Source organism: Choristoneura fumiferana, chromosome 18, assembly GCF_025370935.1.
Source record: "Choristoneura fumiferana chromosome 18, NRCan_CFum_1, whole genome shotgun sequence".
Lineage (NCBI taxonomy): Eukaryota > Metazoa > Arthropoda > Insecta > Lepidoptera > Tortricidae > Choristoneura > Choristoneura fumiferana.
This window is the reverse complement of record NC_133489.1, coordinates 3,430,839-3,449,077: the sequence shown is the minus strand read 5'-3', so window position 1 is coordinate 3,449,077 and position 18,239 is coordinate 3,430,839. Positions and strand designations below refer to the sequence as shown.

Genomic DNA, 18,239 nt, shown 5'->3' with positions numbered 1-18,239 from the left:
GAAATACCAGGTATGTCAGATGTTTAAAAACATTATTTTAGTCAGCTAAAACTTTTTTTTTTTAATGGCGTTTGTCCAATGGGACAATTTTGCCAGCGTCAAGGTTGAGAGCTACAGATGATACTCGATCCGTCGTTTTTTTTTTTTATTATTAAATAACAAAATGGCACTCTGCTTCAATAAAAATATCCTGACACGGCGCTGTCATCAAAATAAATATTCTGACACGGTCGCTCTTCTTGTCCTACTAATATTATGAATGCGAAAGTTTGTATGTCCAGTTTGTTTGTTACATCTTCACGTCTAAACTTAAACCGCTGAATCGATTTAGATGAAATTCGGTATGCAGATAGTTTGAGTCCCGGAGAAGGACATCCCGCGGGATAGCGATAAACTAATTCTACGCAGAAGCCGGAGTCGCGGACAACAAATGTTATGACAGTACATTACAAATGAACATTTTGACCACGCTCATTTGGTAGCAGGGTCATCATCCCAGCCTATATACGTCCCACTACAGGGCACAGGCCTCCCCTCAGAATGAAGAGGGCTTGGGCAGTGGTTCCCACGCGGGCCCAGTGCGGATTGGGAACTTCACACATACCATTGAATCGCTTCGCAGGTTTGTGCAGGTTTCCTCACGATGTTTTCCTTCACCGTAAAGCTCGTGGTAAATTTCAAATGTAATTCCGCACATGAATTTCGAAAAACTCACGAGGCGCGAGCCGGGGTTTGAACCCACGACCCTCTGCTTGAGAGGCCATATGTCAAACCACTCTGCCACCGCGGGGTAGCAGGGTAAATGAGATTAATGCAAGTAAGTTGAGTGACCTGGCGTCCAGTGCACGTAGTCGGGCGTGGCAGCGGCGTGGTACTCGCGCACGAGCGAGTCGACGACGGCGCGCGAGTCGTCGAACTCGTCCAGCGAGTCCTTGAACATGGCTCCTTGCGGAACACGTCGATGAACGCCTCGCGCTTGCGCAGCTTGTCGTACTGGGAGGCAGCGGTCGAACAGCTGGAGAATACATTTGACAGTTGACACATACTACAAACTTGCGACAACCTTTGGGGGAGAAAGTTCTTTGAGTGGTGACCATGAACCGGAAGACGAAGCGTTGGCAGGCCTCCCACACCCACTAAGTGGACGAACGACATCGTATGATGCAAGTGTAAGTGGCGAGTTGTCGTGCATTTGTTCAGTAGTGGATGTCTTCCGGCTGATGATGATGATAAACTTGTAAAGGGGTGACAGACGTATGAGGTTTAAAATCGCTATTTAAAGTGCCTACGCGAATTTACTCGCCCGTCTAAAGTGTAAATTCGGCGCTTAAAACAGCCAAAGTTAGTCTAAGATATCCTGTGATTGGCTTACCGAGCTGATGTTAGTGTGGTTAGCCAGCAGCAGCCCGGACACTTTGTGCGAGGAGTGGACGTGCGGCGAGCGCCGCGACAGCGCCACCTGTATGGACGCCGGGCCCCACGGTATGAAGTTCGCTAGCTTCCTCTCTCGGATGCGTTGTAGAGATTTGTGCACTTGCGAAGGATCCACTTCTCCCTAAAATGAGATTTACTTTTATAAATTTTTCACTCTCAACGTCACACACAACTAGTCGTATAGGACTCTTAGGACTTTTTTAAAACGAGCAAGTGTCAAATCACCTGATAGTAAGTGAGAACCCCATAGATAACCGCAACACCAGAGGATTTAACAACGCGCGGCAAACCTAGAGGGCAAAGATAGAATACCTTCATGTGCCAGCAATTTCACCAAATGTCTCACTCTCTATGCTGAAACACCAGCGCAAGTAATACTGCTTGGCAACAGGATTAGCCAGTAAGTACAGCCGCCAGCATTAATATCTGCCACAGCGGAGCGTGCAAAAATATCTGACACGTCCCCACCCGCCCTATAAATACAGTCTGTCAGAGATTATACTTGACTAACCCCTTATTCATAAACGACAATCAAACCTATTTAGTTAAAATCCGCTAAAATTCGTTTGTCCTATCTGTCACTTCGACTAGAAAGGGATAAAGCATTTGTTAGTTACATAGCTTGTTAATATAAGTATATAAGTGTTCTTAAACTAGGAATTAGTTACCTGTATGATATTAAGTATGGAGATATAGCAGTGCTGGTTGGTGCGGTCGGGGCTCAGCGACACCATCATGTTCTTGGGCTGCAGCAGCCGCTGCATCACGTCCAGGACTGTTGTCTTGCGGATCTTTGGCGCCTGACGGAAGAGAAACACTTTATTGAACTCTAAGACCCATGCTGCCAAATAAACCCGTAATAGCTTAGTGGACATATGTCCTCACATAGAAGACCGGGTTCAACACCAAGCTTGCTCTTGTGAAGCGTGAAGTTTCCAATCAGCAATGGGCCCACATGGGAACTACAGCCCAATTTCTATTATTCTGAGAGACTTGTGCCCAGTAGATGGGATGATAGGCTGGAGATTATGACACAGACACGCACATCAAGTCGATTCGCCATCGCCACAAGTTTGACACGGTGTTGACCTGTGTTAGGACCTCTGCAGTCGGCACGGCTTGGCTTGGCGCGGCGTGCTTGTTTCATGTCATCTAATGCGGGCAGGGCTCTACTCTATAGAAACTATTAAAACAGCACACCGCATCAAGTCAAGCCGTACACACGCGGGAGTTAGCGGAGGCCCATTATGTACCTATAGTGGCGAGTATGTTCTTTCTTATTGGTAAGAATAAAGAACATGACTATATCAACAGCAACGTTTTAAGTCCTCGCAGTATATTTACATCATTCGAATGATATGATCATAAGACTGTTACACTTGTTCGCCTCTGTTCTCCTGGAGAAAGGATCGCGAAGGCAGCGGCCGCAATGATGGGCGGCACCTCATGACCGAGTAAATATTCAGTATTTTTTTTTTCGTCATTACCGTTTCGGCAATTACTATTGAAAGAGATGATGCTCGTGGTGACAACTAAAGACAATACCGATCCTAAATCTTTCGTGATAATTTTTTTTGCAACTTCTCCTTGGGTTGAGCTAATAAACGTGTGATGGTAATGACGTTTAACCGACCGGAAACACTCGAATATTCACCCGACCACGACCACTCTGTCAAGAGTGTACGGTACGACTTAACAGTTTACTGGTTCATTTGACGCTGATTACATACCACGGTCAAATCGTGATCAGCAGAGAGTGGCGTGTAGCCAGTCATCAAGAAGTGGAGTCGCGGCGTCGGAATCAGCGGCGCCACCAGGCTGATCAAGTCGTTATTCATGTATGATGGATACCTGAAGAAACCATCGCATTAAACTAAATGACAGTTTGATAAATTTTCAAAAATCTAAAAGACTTCCTCTGCTAAAATATGAGCTGTCGTAACACTTTCCAGCGATTTTTTACAGTAGGAGAATCTACTAATAGAATCCCTAACACACAAGGCCCTTAGCTGGTTTTTGATTGACTTCACTGTCGCATTCCACATCCCTCCAAAGTATGGTGAGTGAGCAGGAATAAAATGTCGATTTTGTGAATTTATAATTAAATGTGTGCTGCTTCATCTCCTCCTCCTCCTATTCTTAGAAATCTCTGGGGATCAATGACTTACCTTAGTGTGGCGGTACTAGCACTCATGATGGTCGAGACAAGTGTATTGATCTGAGTGAAGGATGGGTTAGGGATGTGTAGGCGATCGCTGGCGATACGGTTCAGAGCTGTATTGTCTAGCACCATCACACAATCTGCACTTTCTGTCAACCGCTTCAGTGTTAGCAGCGAGTTGTATGGTTGCACTACTACGTCACTGAAAACAAAAGATTATTTGTAGTGGAATATTTAAAAAAACTATAAATTCTTATAATATAAACCATATTGTAACAGAAATAAAAATCTGGATTGAATTATTAGTTCGAATACTAGACTTATATATAGACCAGAATTGTAGATAAATGTAAAAAACAAGAATAATATAATACTTGGAAAAAGAAGCGAAACTTTACCTGATCTCATCCAAATTGGGGAACACACTGTAAGTCTGCACCAACTTCTTTGGGAATCTGTCAGACAGATGCTCCAGGATATAGGAGCCCATGCCGGATCCCGTCCCACCAGCTATTGAGTGGCACACCACAAAACCCTGCAAATGCCATTATTGTTAGTGGAGGAATAAAGCCACTCAGTCAGGAGTAATTTATGTACATAATCATTTGTTTATTAAAAAAAAAACTGAAGAACAAACAGATGGAGAGAACAAACAAATTCAATGAAGTAACTATAAGATACAATTTCGTCACAAGGTAAGATTGACATAGTGATCAAAGAATTCCATTTTGTCTTTTTTTTTGAGCCTAGTGCACCTGTGCTGTGTGACTATGCCAGCCTCATTGGAAGACTCGATGGCCAAATTCATCAAACACTTCTCCTGCTATGCTCAGATTCTCTGGCTACAAAATAGTACTGCCTGATCCTGTAAATTTGTATTGTATTTACTGATACCAGATAATTCAAATAACATTCACTGCCTGATCAGGTCCAAATTAGTCAATAGATATATATCAAAAAAAAACTAAAACCCTTCAACATATTAATACCTTCAGAACTGGCTAATAATGATTCTAAATCCATAAGAAAATTGGCAATTTAAGAAATTCGTAATAGTATTTTATGCAACTGTATCGTAAACTGGGTCCTTAAAACACAAGTGTGGACCTCGTTTCAATAATAGGGTCACATGAGTGTTTAAGGCCTAATTATGTACAGTTGCATACAATATTTTATTATCCATTCAATATTAAATCCTCTATCATGTGTTCGGCGAACCATTGAGAATGACCTGCATAACTCTAACTAGGTAGGAATGTCTGCCCCACGAGCTGCCCCGCTGCGCGCGCGACGCACATCCACGATTTTCTAACTACAAGGTTTTGAATAAAGAAAAAATACTGTGATGTTAATTAATGTTTACTCATTCAAGTACTATTATATAATAATATATTATAATATAAGATTTGTGCACAAAATCAAGGTTAAACTTTACAACACTTGGTTTTGGATACCATGGTATCGTCAGACTGTCAAGTGGTTAAATTGAAGTTTACCTCAAGATTATCACTGCCATCTGCCTCTCTGTTGATAATATCAAACACCTCTTCGTTAAGCTTGTCCCCCTGAGCGTAGCCCGATGCCCAGTTGTTGCCAGCACCACCCCCATGTTTTGATAAATATACATTTTCTGGATTGTACAACTGAAAAAAATAGGTAGAGAAATAATTTTAATATGTTTTACATTTTGATTCAGGCTTTATTTGAACTATCTGTGCCAATAATATCAGAAATAATGTTACTACCTGTTACAATTATATCAGAAATACAGTATTTGATGCTACCTATAACAATGTGAATGACAGATTTCAACAAGATATGTGTTACATATTAATTAGCTTTTTTTTACTTCTTTGGAGGTGACACTTCAGACACAAGTAGATTCATTGTCTACATATTCACTTAAACATACAGAAAATATTACGATAAACTTGCAGTTCCCTAAAAATCTTGTATGTATTTGTTATGGGATTTCAGGCCGTATTTTTTTTTCAATAAAAAAGTTATAAGTAATAAAAGTCTGCATTATTGTTTTTCTATGTTCATTTACCTTAGCATATGGTGAGTTCATGATAGTGTGAATAACCCTCGGCTCAAGATCCAAGAGCACGGCTCTTGGAATGTAATGATCGTCATCAGCTTGGTAGAAGAACACATCCTTGCGGTCCAGCCCCGCAGACGCGTATTCCTCCAGAATACCCTCTGGAGATATCCCGTGCTCGATACACAGCTGCTTCCAGAACTCAAAGCCGACTGGAACACAAAAACATAGATTTTATAGAAAAATACTTAGCAACTTACTGTTTGGATTTTTTTAGCAAATTATAAAAATTCTGTATTTATAATTTATTTTACACAAGCCATATTATTGAACAACGGCTGGGCAGCTGAATATTTGGATTATAATGCGAGAAAACATTAAAATTAACTCATACATTTTGAATTAACAGAACAACGTTGTTTCTTCATTTACTCACTCTGATTGCCGCATTGGCCCAACTGCAGTGTTATCATTTCATTCGGCATCTTGATACTTTTATTTTTACCGCTTTTTAAATATTGGGCAAATAGATATTACTTCGTTTTGTTTCAAAATACGACCCAAACAATTCCATTGAATTACCACCGGAACCACTGACTGACATTTATTTGACAGATCAACAGAGTGTAAAAAAGAGGCTTGTCAATATTTTGTAAATGTCTGTTTTACACAGCTATATATTTTTATAATGTTTTGCACGTGTACAAATAAAATTAATTCAGTTGATATTTTCCCGATCACATATTCCCCTATATAATTATTTTCTCCAATATGCATGGTAACTTTTCTGGTCATAATTTATTGATGGCTGAATAGAAATATTCCCATCCCATCCCTCCCAGTATGCTTCTCGGATGAATGATTCCATAGCATAAATGTCAAAAGTTTCGTAAAGTTTGAGGAATTTATTTAGTAACAAAAAGTTGCAGGAAAACTTAGCTTTAACGTATATTTAGTTCATTAAGTATGTTTTAGTGCACTTTCATGAATTAAACGAACATTTATTACATCATAGGTCACAGTTGCAGTAATAATTCCAAGGTAATTATGCATTCTTTACATGCTCATACATACATCTTGATGGCCTTCGGTCGTATTTCTCAACTTTGTTGTCCGACCCACGATGTAATAACTTCGGAGGATAATGCCGTCGTGGGTGGGACTTTCGTAACGCAAGGTTTTTCTAAAATGCCTAAAGTGTAACTTAAATTTCCAATAAGGAAGTCAATCGACATAAGTTTCCTATTTAGTAAATCTATTTGCACATGTGTTAGACGTTGATTACGCATATACCAATGAATTAAGTTTGGTTGAGTACCTACTAGTAAGCAGTTAAGGCTTTACTACTTCTTAATTTGTAGAAGTAATTTCAAAGATAATTGTCTTCAGACGTGTGAAGTGTCATCAGAATGCCGCGGAAACTGCTTAAGTTCCTGATTGTCTTCGACAATACGTCGCTGCTGTACTTCCCAGGACAGTTTCTGTCAGGGAAGGTGTTGATGGAGCTGCAAGATGACACTCCTGTGCTCGGTTAGTGGACAATCATGTTATTTTTTTTATTATATTTAAATGAGGTACACCAGTACACCAAAAAATAAGTTAGTGTGATGAAAACTAGTTTATGCGTATGGCTTTACCCATGTAGTTAAAAAGAATTGGCTATATCCTTATCCTGAAAGTATCTTGAATAATTCCCTGATAGCGCACCTCTATGAACTTCATGGACTATGTCTGCCGATTTCAAAATTCTAGCTCCAGTCTTCAGCCTGTGAGTTGTCCCAAAAAACTAGACTGGGAAGGATCAATTTGAAACTCATCTACATATATTCACTTTGGTTTGATATATATTTAACATAAATATTAGTCGAGAATAGTCAAGATGAACCTATAAATTAAATTGAAATGCTAGCCATTTCACAATAAATTTCCCTTGTGGTCGGTTAGTTAGGCTAGTTTACCATTATGACCAGTATCATTCTGGCTAATGTTAAATTAAAACAAAAATATATATGTATGTATGTAAAATCTTTATTGTACTTTATATATATAAGTAACTTTAATAAAATATTATTTGACCTATATGTATTTTCATGTTTCCACTTGTTTATTGTAATACCTAGTAACTTTAAAAAGTCAAAATACACTTCAGAAAAACATTGATTCTTGTAATTTTTTTAGAACTCTGCTTTATTAAATGCCACACCCTACCTCACCTTGGCTATGTAGATCATCTATTTGACATTATCAAAGTCCATTAATGTAGAGTATATCTTAAGTGCAGGAACTTACATTTTTCACTGTCATGACTCTTAAGTTATTAAACAACATAGTTTCCCTTGATCATGGACACAATCTTTTAACTAAAAATGTGTTAACCCAATTATAATAATTCCCAACTATTTGTGAGTTAAATAATTAAATTTTTAGTTACACAGATTCCAGATTAGGTAACAGAGTAACTGCAAGATAAACAACCCCCTGTTTCACCATCCATTGATTAATTTATTTGATGGATAAATATGATGCCGTCTCTGTTTGTTCTGTTCAAATAGACGGAGATGGCACCACATTTATCCGTCAAATAAAATTAATCAATGGGTGGTGAAACAGCCCCTACTTTAAATATATACTGCCTTAAATGGATTTAATTGGGTAGTTTTCTTTGTAAAATTATATATTTAATCCATCAGTTGGAGTATTAGAAAATATTATACATGTATTTTTTCTTTCATCATCATCATCTGTCTATAGTAGTCCTCTGCTGGACATAGGCCTCCCGCAATGAGCGTCATCGCGTCCTGTCCTCGGCTAGACGCATCCAGCTACTACCAGCAGCCGTTCGCAGATCGTCACTCCTCCTGGCCGGAGGGCGTAATACACTTTCTTTTGTCATTCAAACAAAAAATTACAAAGATGAAGCGCGTTAATCGTGCGTGTGTGCGTGTAACGCGTGCGTTGTGTGTTACCTGTAACACACAATAAATAGTTTGACTTTGTTAAAGCTCGAGAGGGTAGTGACCCGTTACGTAACACAGAACTAACTGGCTATATCTTCATCATTTGACAAATTAAATAAAAATGTGTCCAATATTTTCTGATAATCTTAACTAACTGACAAATTAGAGTTTTTTAGGGCACTAGCTTATTCCCAAGTCATTTTCATCATCATCATCAGCCGGAAGACGTCCACTGCTGAACAATGGCGGGGGCCTTAAGCTAAAAACATACTGACGGCGGAGGCGGAGCGGTGCGGCGCGGCGCGGAGGCGGTACCGGTTGTAATATTCGAGCTAAAATGAAAGAGGGCACACAGAATACCGCGCAGGAAATAAGCGTGGCGCGTTATTCTGTGTGCCCTCTTCTGTTGCCCCGCCACCGCTCTCTAGAACTCTTTAGAACGCCACAATGAACGACAACTCGCCACTGGCTTCCACCGGTTTCCCGCAACTCTCACGACATGCAATACTCTTTTCTGGAGCAGGGCTACATTTCCACGTGGTGGGCGAGGGAGTAGTGCGCGTCGGTTCGGGCCGCCACGAGCGGCTCTACGACAAAGAGAATTACATCGACTTCCGCATGCGGCTGCTTGGGGAGCCAGGTCAGTGGGATGACACTAGTGTTATGAAGGTTTCTCTGGATCAATTAAAGGTAGAGTCATTCACGATGACGCGTGCCATGGTTCTTATTACAATATCATTAATGTCTAATTTTGACAAAATCACGCGTCTTCGTGGATGACACTAGCACAGACACTAGGTATGTCTGACAAACAAATGAATTTGAATTTAAAACGACTAAACTGACATGAATACTGGTTAGTCTTTTTTTTACATAAAAATGACCGTGAGTGACCCCTATCTCACCTATTAATAGGACCGCAGTCGTTTTAATACTTAAACGACTGAGGGAAGGAAGGAAGGGAAGAGGGGGCGAAGAAGTAGTACGTTCTTGTCGAGTTTTTATCTTAAACTACACAAAATACCAAGACTTCAACTAACCCTTTTTCCAGGAAACGGTGCATCAGTCCTTTCACCCGGCATCCATAGTTTCCCCTTCAAGCTGGGGCTCCCGATGGGCCTGCCGTCCACCTTCCTCGGGACCCACGGATGGGTCCAGTACTACTGCAAAGCAGCCCTCAGGGAGCCCAACGGGCTCACGCATAAGAATCAGCAAGTGTTCATTGTGATGAACCCTATTGATTTGAATTTGGAACCACCGGTGCTGTCTGTAAGTTATTTTTTTTATTGCAATGCTCTATCAATAATATATGAACACTCACGCGACAACTCCGATGTTTCGTTTTTTTTATAGTCGGTTTTATGCTAAGCTAGGATAAGCTATGAAAATAATCGATCCCAATCGGTATCAATAATCGATAACTAGCTTTTGCCCGCGACTTTATCCGCCGAGAATTAATTAGTCGCTATCCTGCGAGAACTATGCAATTTACCGTAATGAAAAATGGAGTTATTCCCACCTGTTACCACCAATTTTTACCAGTGGTAACAGCTGGAATTTTTTTCCTATCTTTTACCAATAAAGTACTCAGTGGTAAAATCATCATCCCAGCCTAATATATCGTCTCACTGCTGGGCACAGGTAGCTCTCAGAACAAGAGGGCTTTGGGCTGTTAGTCCCACGAAAACCAGTTAGATGGGAACTTCACCTTAAAACGCACCATTGAATTGCTTCGCAGGTTGCATGTGCAGGTTTCCTCACGATGTTTTCCTTCAAAGCAAAGCTCGTGGTAAATTTCAAATTATTCCACACATGAATGCTAGAAAAACTCAGAGTATTGCTGGGGTTTGAACCCACGATTCTAATTGTTAAACCCGCGATAGGACAAAAACCACTAAGCACACGGCGTCACAGGGTAAACTACTGGGAAAAAATATCCCAGTAGTTACCACTAAAGCAATTGGTGTTTTTTTTCCAGTAGTTACCACCAATTACTTTAGTGGTAACAGATAGGAAAAATATTCGCGATGAGATAAAATAACTCCATAAATATTGAATAGAATAGAACCTTTTTTATTATGTTGACAATAAACAGCTGAAAATTAAAATGAATGTGGTGGTAACTAATTGGATTTTTTTCCCGTCTCATACCCACTAAAGAAATTGATGGTAGCTACTGGGAAAGAAACCCAGTTGTTACCACCAATTACTTTAGTGGTAAGAGATTGGAATTTTTATTCCCATTAGTTACCAGTGGTAACAGATAAATAGCACTGATCTTAAATTGTTGGTAACAGGTGGGAATAACCCGAAAAATGATATCCTTCCTACTAAATGTCATCTAAATTAGTTCAGTGATGGAAGTCGCAAAGTCTTAGACCAAAGTTGGTGGAATTTGATACATTACTGGCACAAGAAAAAGTAGACATAGCGTTAGTCTCTGAGACTTGGTTGGATCAAATTGGTGAGTGTGAATTATGCGATACGACAGAAGATGCCCAGGGGCATTTCCCTTCAGAGGAATGTGTTCGGATTCGTGCGGCGTGGGAGGCGTTGGTTGCAGCAGCCAACCTGAGCAAGTATGATACGGGAATGTTTGTGGGTAGGTATTTTAGCTCAGCCGGCCTCAGACATGGCGTTAATGCTTTTCAGGTTGGCTGATGTGATAAGATATGTTAGTTAGTCGTCAATTGTGAGATGTACATAATTTGTTTTCTTGTTATTTAATGTTTTGCCCTATGGGCTAATGTGACAAATTTGTACGATGCCCGTTTCAAAATAAAAAAAATAAAAAAATTAAGCGTGAAGAGGTAACCGACGGACAGACAGACAGAATTACTTGCATGTTTATAATATTAGTAAAGACGTGTAATATTTACTTATGCTGCTATGGCGCCACTTGTTAGGCAACTAATTGACTGATTGACCCTAATTTCGCATTTTCCCGGGATTAAAAGTAGCCCATGTTACTTGAAGATAATAAAGCTTTCAAACTTTCAATAGGTGAAACACAGTCAAATGTTTTCTCTTTCTAATATTAATTTAGACAGATACACGTTTACGAGCTTCAAAATTCATTGTAGCAATTGCATGCAATCCTGATTCGTGCATTGCATGTCATGCTAATGGAACTAATATGTATATAAATTAAGGAATTCGATCCGGTGATACATAACTTGTTTGTTGACCGTGACTTGTTCAATACCAGTGCATTTCTAATTAATCGTGTGTGGTCAGACAACGAGATGGCAATCAAACTGTGGGCCAATCAACTATTTTACCGACACTTTGGGCGTCTCCTGCGTTACCAAAATTGTCTCTGGCGTTACCAAAAAATCGTACTTCCAACAAGATATTTCACGGTTCAATAGGTTGAAGTTACGTAGGATGGCATGTATTCATGTACACCATCTATTAAATTACAGAAAAAACATGTTTACTTACAAAAATCTGCAATTGTTTGAAAAATGTCGCGGACAGATTAGTGTAGGTAAAAAAGTTGACTGGCGTGTATCTATTCAACCACATAACCACGAACGAAGACGTAAAGTAAAGGCCAATCACACTGCCTTTGGCTTAAGAGACCAAGCAGGCAGGCCATAAAGTAAATAAAAACTGCGTACCTACTACCGTAGTCCATAGATTATCGCGAAGCTACAGAGCAAAAGCCAACCCTTGATATGTAAAACAGCATACCGCAAACCGGGGGCATGTATGAGGAAGAGTTTTTGCTAGCGTCTTCACCCGCGTTCAGTTCGTTCAGTCAGTTCAGCGTTTTGTTTGCAGCAAGAGTTCGAGTGCAGCGTGGAGCACCGTCTAGGGTAGGGTGCGTGGGCGGCGGCGCGGTGGCGTGCCGCGTGGCGCTGGACCGCGGCGCGTACGTGCCCGGCGAGACCGTCGCGCTCTCCGCGCGCCTCGTGAACCACTCGCGCACCACCATACGGGCCACGCGCGCCGCGCTCACTGAGGTATACTGTACGGGGGGGGGGGCGTGGGCGGCGGCGCGGTGGCGTGCCGCGTGGCGCTGGACCGCGGCGCGTACGTGCCCGGCGAGACCGTCGCGCTCTCCGCGCGCCTCGTGAACCACTCGCGCACCACCATACGGGCCACGCGCGCCGCGCTCACTGAGGTATACTGGGGGGGGGGGGGGGCGTGGGCGGCGGCGCGGTGGCGTGCCGCGTGGCGCTGGACCGCGGCGCGTACGTGCCCGGCGAGACCGTCGCGCTCTCCGCGCGCCTCGTGAACCACTCGCGCACCACCATACGGGCCACGCGCGCCGCGCTCACTGAGGTATACTGTAGGGGGGGGGGGGCGGGGGCGTGGGCGGCGCGTACGTGCCCGGCGAGACCGTCGCGCTCTCCGCGCGCCTCGTGAACCACTCGCGCACCACCATACGGGCCACGCGCGCCGCGCTCACTGAGGTATACTGTAGGGGGGGGGGGGGGGGCGCGGGCGGCGGCGCGTACGTGCCCGGCGAGACCGTCGCGCTCTCCGCGCGCCTCGTGAACCACTCGCGCACCACCATACGGGCCACGCGCGCCGCGCTCACTGAGGTATACTGTAGGGGGGGGGGGGCGTGGGCGGCGGCGCGGTGGCGTGCCGCGTGGCGCTGGACCGCGGCGCGTACGTGCCCGGCGAGACCGTCGCGCTCTCCGCGCGCCTCGTGAACCACTCGCGCACCACCATACGGGCCACGCGCGCCGCGCTCACTGAGGTATACTGTAGGGGGGGGGGGGGGGGCGTGGGCGGCGCGGCGCGCGTGCCCGGCGAGACCGTCGCGCTCTCCGCGCGCCTCGTGAACCACTCGCGCACCACCATACGGGCCACGCGCGCCGCGCTCACTGAGGTATACTGTAGGGGGGGGGGGGGGGGCGTGGGCGGCGGCGCGTACGTGCCCGGCGAGACCGTCGCGCTCTCCGCGCGCCTCGTGAACCACTCGCGCACCACCATACGGGCCACGCGCGCCGCGCTCACTGAGGTATACTGTAGGGGGGGGGGGGGGCGTGGGCGGCGGCGCGTACGTGCCCGGCGAGACCGTCGCGCTCTCCGCGCGCCTCGTGAACCACTCGCGCACCACCATACGGGCCACGCGCGCCGCGCTCACTGAGGTATACTGTAGTGGGGGGGGGGGGGCGTGGGCGGCGGCGCGGTGGCGTGCCGCGTGGCGCTGGACCGCGGCGCGTACGTGCCCGGCGAGACCGTCGCGCTCTCCGCGCGCCTCGTGAACCACTCGCGCACCACCATACGGCCACGCGCGCCGCGCTCACTGAGGTATACTGTAGGGGGGGGGGGGCGTGGGGCGCGGCGCGTACGTGCCCGGCGAGACCGTCGCGCTCTCCGCGCGCCTCGTGAACCACTCGCGCACCACCATACGGGCCACGCGCGCCGCGCTCACTGAGGTATACTGTAGGGGGGGGGGGGGGGCGTGGGCGCGGCGCGTACGTGCCCGGCGAGACCGTCGCGCTCTCCGCGCGCCTCGTGAACCACTCGCGCACCACCATACGGGCCACGCGCGCCGCGCTCACTGAGGTATACTGTAGGGGGGGGGGGGGGGGGCGTGGGCGGCGGCGCGTACGTGCCCGGCGAGACCGTCGCGCTCTCCGCGCGCCTCGTGAACCACTCGCGCACCACCATACGGGCCACGCGCGCCGCGCTCACTGAGGTATACTGTAGGGGGGGGGGGGCGTGCGGCGCGCGGTGGCGTGCCGCGTGGCGCTGGACCGCGGCGCGTACGTGCCCGGCGAGACCGTCGCGCTCTCCGTATGTGTGTGTGTGATGTTGAGTCGAAGTTTCCCGCCCGATTCCGTCGGCCACCGGGTCAGTAAAGTGGCGTCATTAAAGGACCGATATTTTTATACCAACAAGGATTTTAACACGTCTGTCAAAGTTTTGGTTTCGGCCGAAACTAGTGCCAAAATCGAACCTTCTATAACGTATATTTCGGTTTCGGCAAAAACATTTTTCGCTCGGACACTAAAATTTACATTTCGAGTCACTGTTTACACCAATGACGTGAATGGTCAATTCTGATCATAAATTTAGTATATACTACAATTAGTTTTACCCCGCGGCGTCGCTCTTGTTGAAGAATAAAAAAAATACTGGATAACTCTGTGCCGTGAGAATTTCGAAACATCATTTCTTAGTACTCACTGCGATACTTATTTGTGTCTGTGTGGTTTTTTTCAGACGATCCAATACTCAGCGCACGGCAAAGTGGCGGCGAAGGAGGTGCGCGAGCTGGCAACCCTGACGCACGGCAAGACGCGCGCCGGCGGCACCGACACCTGGCACAACGAGCTGCTGTACATCCCGCCGCTGCCGCCCACCAACCTGCGCGGCTGCCACCTCATCGCCGTGCAGTACGACGTGTTCGTGAGTGTCTAACGGCAACGGCCCCGCTACAGCTGGCAACACTACACCTGGCGCGACCAGCTGCTGTACAGCTGGCAACACTACACCTGGCGCGACCAGCTGCTGTACAGCTGGCAACACTACACCTGGCGCGACCAGCTGCTGTACAGCTGGCAACACTACACCTGGCGCGACCAGCTGCTGTACAGCTGGCAACACTACACCTGGCGCGACCAGCTGCTGTATGTACAGCTGCAGCTTCATTGCAGACTGAGCCGTAAAATAAATATATTGCGGTGCGGACGTCAGAATGGAGCAACGTTAGTACTGGATATCGAGTAGCCTCAACGGTCTTCAAATGTGGAAACAGCATGTGTGACGATCTTAGTATGGTGTAATAATATGTAGTGGCAAGTGGTTAATAGCGATAGCTATAATATTAATAGATGTTACGTTAAAAAGTAACAAAAAAATTATGAACTTGATTTTCTCCTTCGCCAAGTAACAGGATGTCGTTTTAATTTTGGTAAACAAAAAATATTCAATCGACTTGTTTGATAGCAGCACCTAATTTAATAACTTTTCTTCTTCCAGTTCATAATCGAGCCGAAAAGCTTGGAGAAAGAAGTAAAACTCCAGCTGCCGATACTCCTGGGCACGTATCCGTTCAGCTCGGAGCGAGAATCGGCCCCGCCCGCCATCTATCCCAGCACGCTACCCATCTTCAGACCCTGGCTTGCGGAAAAACACTGATTGTGTGGTGTGGTGTTACGGTGGAGGAGGGTAAGAGTTGCCACATCTTGGCTGCCGTTGGCAAGTAATAGTGCCTATCATTGGCGACTAATAGTGCCTACCTACCACGGGCGACTAATAGTGGCTACCAGTAGCAAGTAATAGTGGCTACCAGTAGCTACTAATAGTGGCTATCATTGGCGATTAATAATGCCTACCATTGGCGACTAATAGTGCCTACCTACCACGGGCGACTAATAGTGGCTACCAGTGGCAAGTAATAGTGGCGACCATTGGCTACTAATAGTGGCTATCAGTGGCTAGTACCTAATAGTGACGGCTATTGACCATTAATAGTGGCTACTAGTGGTAAGTAATAGTGGTCACTTTTGGCGACTAATAGTGACTGCCTGTGGCAAGTAATAGTGGCGACCATTGGCGACTAATAGTGCCAACCATTAGCAACTAATATTGGCTACCAATGGCAAGTAATAGTGCCTACTGTAGGCACATTGTTAGTAGCGCATATGGTGGCCGCCAGAGGCGACTAATAATATTTGATACCTTGGACAAATAATAGAGGCTTCACTCGGCGTCTGGTAGTGGCTACCTATTGCGACCGTTGTTAGTGACCTCTAGTGGCGGTAACTATTTTCGCCAGTGGCAGCATGATAGCTAAGCGTTTGCATATTGGAAGCTCCAATTGTGCCGCAGGTCATAGCATATTTGTTTAGACTTTAGATGATCCGTAAATCAAAACGGTTTAAAATCTATGCATTTAATACCAAGAGTGGGGCCCTCACAGAAGCCTGATTGGCTGCAGGTTGAGTACAGATAGTCTTGCTGAAAATTGTTGGTTTTTTGACTAAGGCCTCCAATACATAAGTAAGGACATCATGTAATAAAATCCATGGTACTGTATAGATTTCATCAATATTGTTCTCTTGCATATTATGGAAAGACATATCTGGGACTATGTAGAAGGGAGTATTTTTGTGCTCTTTTATGCTCATTGTATTAGCATATCATCATATTTTATAAGATTTTTTGAAAATCTTTTTTGGGGTTACTTTGTTAGACAAAGTCCAACCCAAATTTATTGTATGGAATTGACATATTCTTAGTTAACTTTACTCCTGTTTTGTATTTTAATTCCATGCTGTAAATATTTTGTGAGGGATTATTATATTTTTATTTTACTCTTACTTAACGTTTTACAATTATATGATGGCTATATTATTATTTTATTGAAAAGTTTTATACCTTGCGTTTTGTATAACAAGGATTCGGTATTTATTTACCTATACTTTGTTCAAATAAGTTTAAGACCTAAGAATGGTTCCTGATTTTGTACATTTCAAAGGCGTCTATTATTAAATTTCATCATAAGTTCATAACATTAACGGCAATTTTCCATTTCAAAAATCAAATTAAACTAGTTACGTTCCTGATTCTCGTTGCCATCGAGATCTCCTACCCTATTGGCCTATTTTACCCACTAAGGCAAAAGGCAGTATCTAAAAAAAATACTTGAAATTGTTGTGTTAACAGTTTTTTTTAATACCACTTTTTGCCTTAAGAAGGCGGTATTGTGTTTTGTTAAATCACTGTGCTTTGTGGAGTGGTGGTTTGTAGTGTGGGTCATAAAAAATATTTGTATCGTTTTGTATCTCAAGCAAGTATGCTCAATCGTGCATGACAGTACGAATCGAAGTTTAAACTAGTTGAAGTATCTCAGTGTGGGTGTTAGAGAGAGAGATAATGGCATAATTGTTTACCTAAGAACAACTTATAATGTTGATACAAAAATCGATCGTTCATCCATCCACGTCTCATATTTCGTTTTCTAGAATTTTTTTACCGTACAACGGCAAAACCTACTAGGCACTGGCAAAATTGTCCTCTAATGGACAGCGCCATATTTTTCTAAAAAACAACAACAATGTTGATTGAAAATGTCTTTAGCCAGCATGTTTCATTTTTCGCCAAATAAAACGTTTTCTAAATTATACTTGTGCCATCATGTTTACTGTATTTTAAACTAGCTTTACTTTTATACGTAATCATCTCACGATTATACAGTTGTGTACTGTAACATGTTTAACAATCAAATCAATGTACTTAAATATATCTTTGATAATTATTGTTCGTATGTCTTAAGTACTATTTTATTTTAAATACTATTTTGTAACAGTTTATACGACTAACCTGTGATACCAGTCCGTCCGATTTATACCGACTGTTATTGATCTGTGTATGAAATAAATAATTTAGCAATGAAGATAGCATTTTATTGCGTCTTAGGTAACTATATCTAATAGATATTATAAACAATTTTACATAGTTTTAGCCTCATTTATATGACAAATACTTTTAGAAAAGCTCGTACTTCAAAATGGATAATTTTTCTGAGTGGGCATTTTTGAGATTTGAGATTTTTCAAAGTGATGATACATGTAAACAAGGCTTAGTGAATCTATTTTTATAAGATTTTATTTTAATTGCCCCATTGATGAAATCTTGGAAGTTTTTTTATATATAAGAGAGGGGAAAAAGAGCA

At 43.8% G+C, this 18,239-nt stretch overlaps 2 protein-coding genes and 1 long non-coding RNA gene across 3 annotated transcripts in view; 2 read left to right on the top strand and 1 right to left on the bottom strand.

The window, feature by feature from the left end:
* Window positions 1–18,239, top strand: part of LOC141437817 (uncharacterized) — a 41,996-nt gene that overhangs the window by 11,507 nt on the left and 12,250 nt on the right. The window lies entirely within an intron of this gene.
* Window positions 497–6,263, bottom strand: LOC141437809 (tubulin gamma-1 chain-like). The gene is given in 11 exon segments (XM_074101329.1): window positions 497–942; window positions 945–997; window positions 999–1,015; window positions 1,373–1,555; window positions 2,103–2,234; window positions 3,165–3,285; window positions 3,603–3,797; window positions 3,994–4,130; window positions 5,092–5,238; window positions 5,646–5,848; window positions 6,073–6,263. Coding segments are annotated over 11 exon segments (1,371 nt in total). The 5' UTR covers window positions 6,122–6,263; the 3' UTR covers window positions 497–808.
* LOC141437816 (arrestin domain-containing protein 4-like) lies at window positions 6,463–17,960 on the top strand. Its single transcript, XM_074101338.1, is given in 8 exon segments — window positions 6,463–6,677; window positions 7,026–7,166; window positions 9,117–9,233; window positions 9,645–9,862; window positions 12,380–12,404; window positions 12,407–12,561; window positions 14,783–14,968; window positions 15,542–17,960. Coding segments are annotated over 7 exon segments (981 nt in total). The 5' UTR covers window positions 6,463–6,677; window positions 7,026–7,045; the 3' UTR covers window positions 15,701–17,960.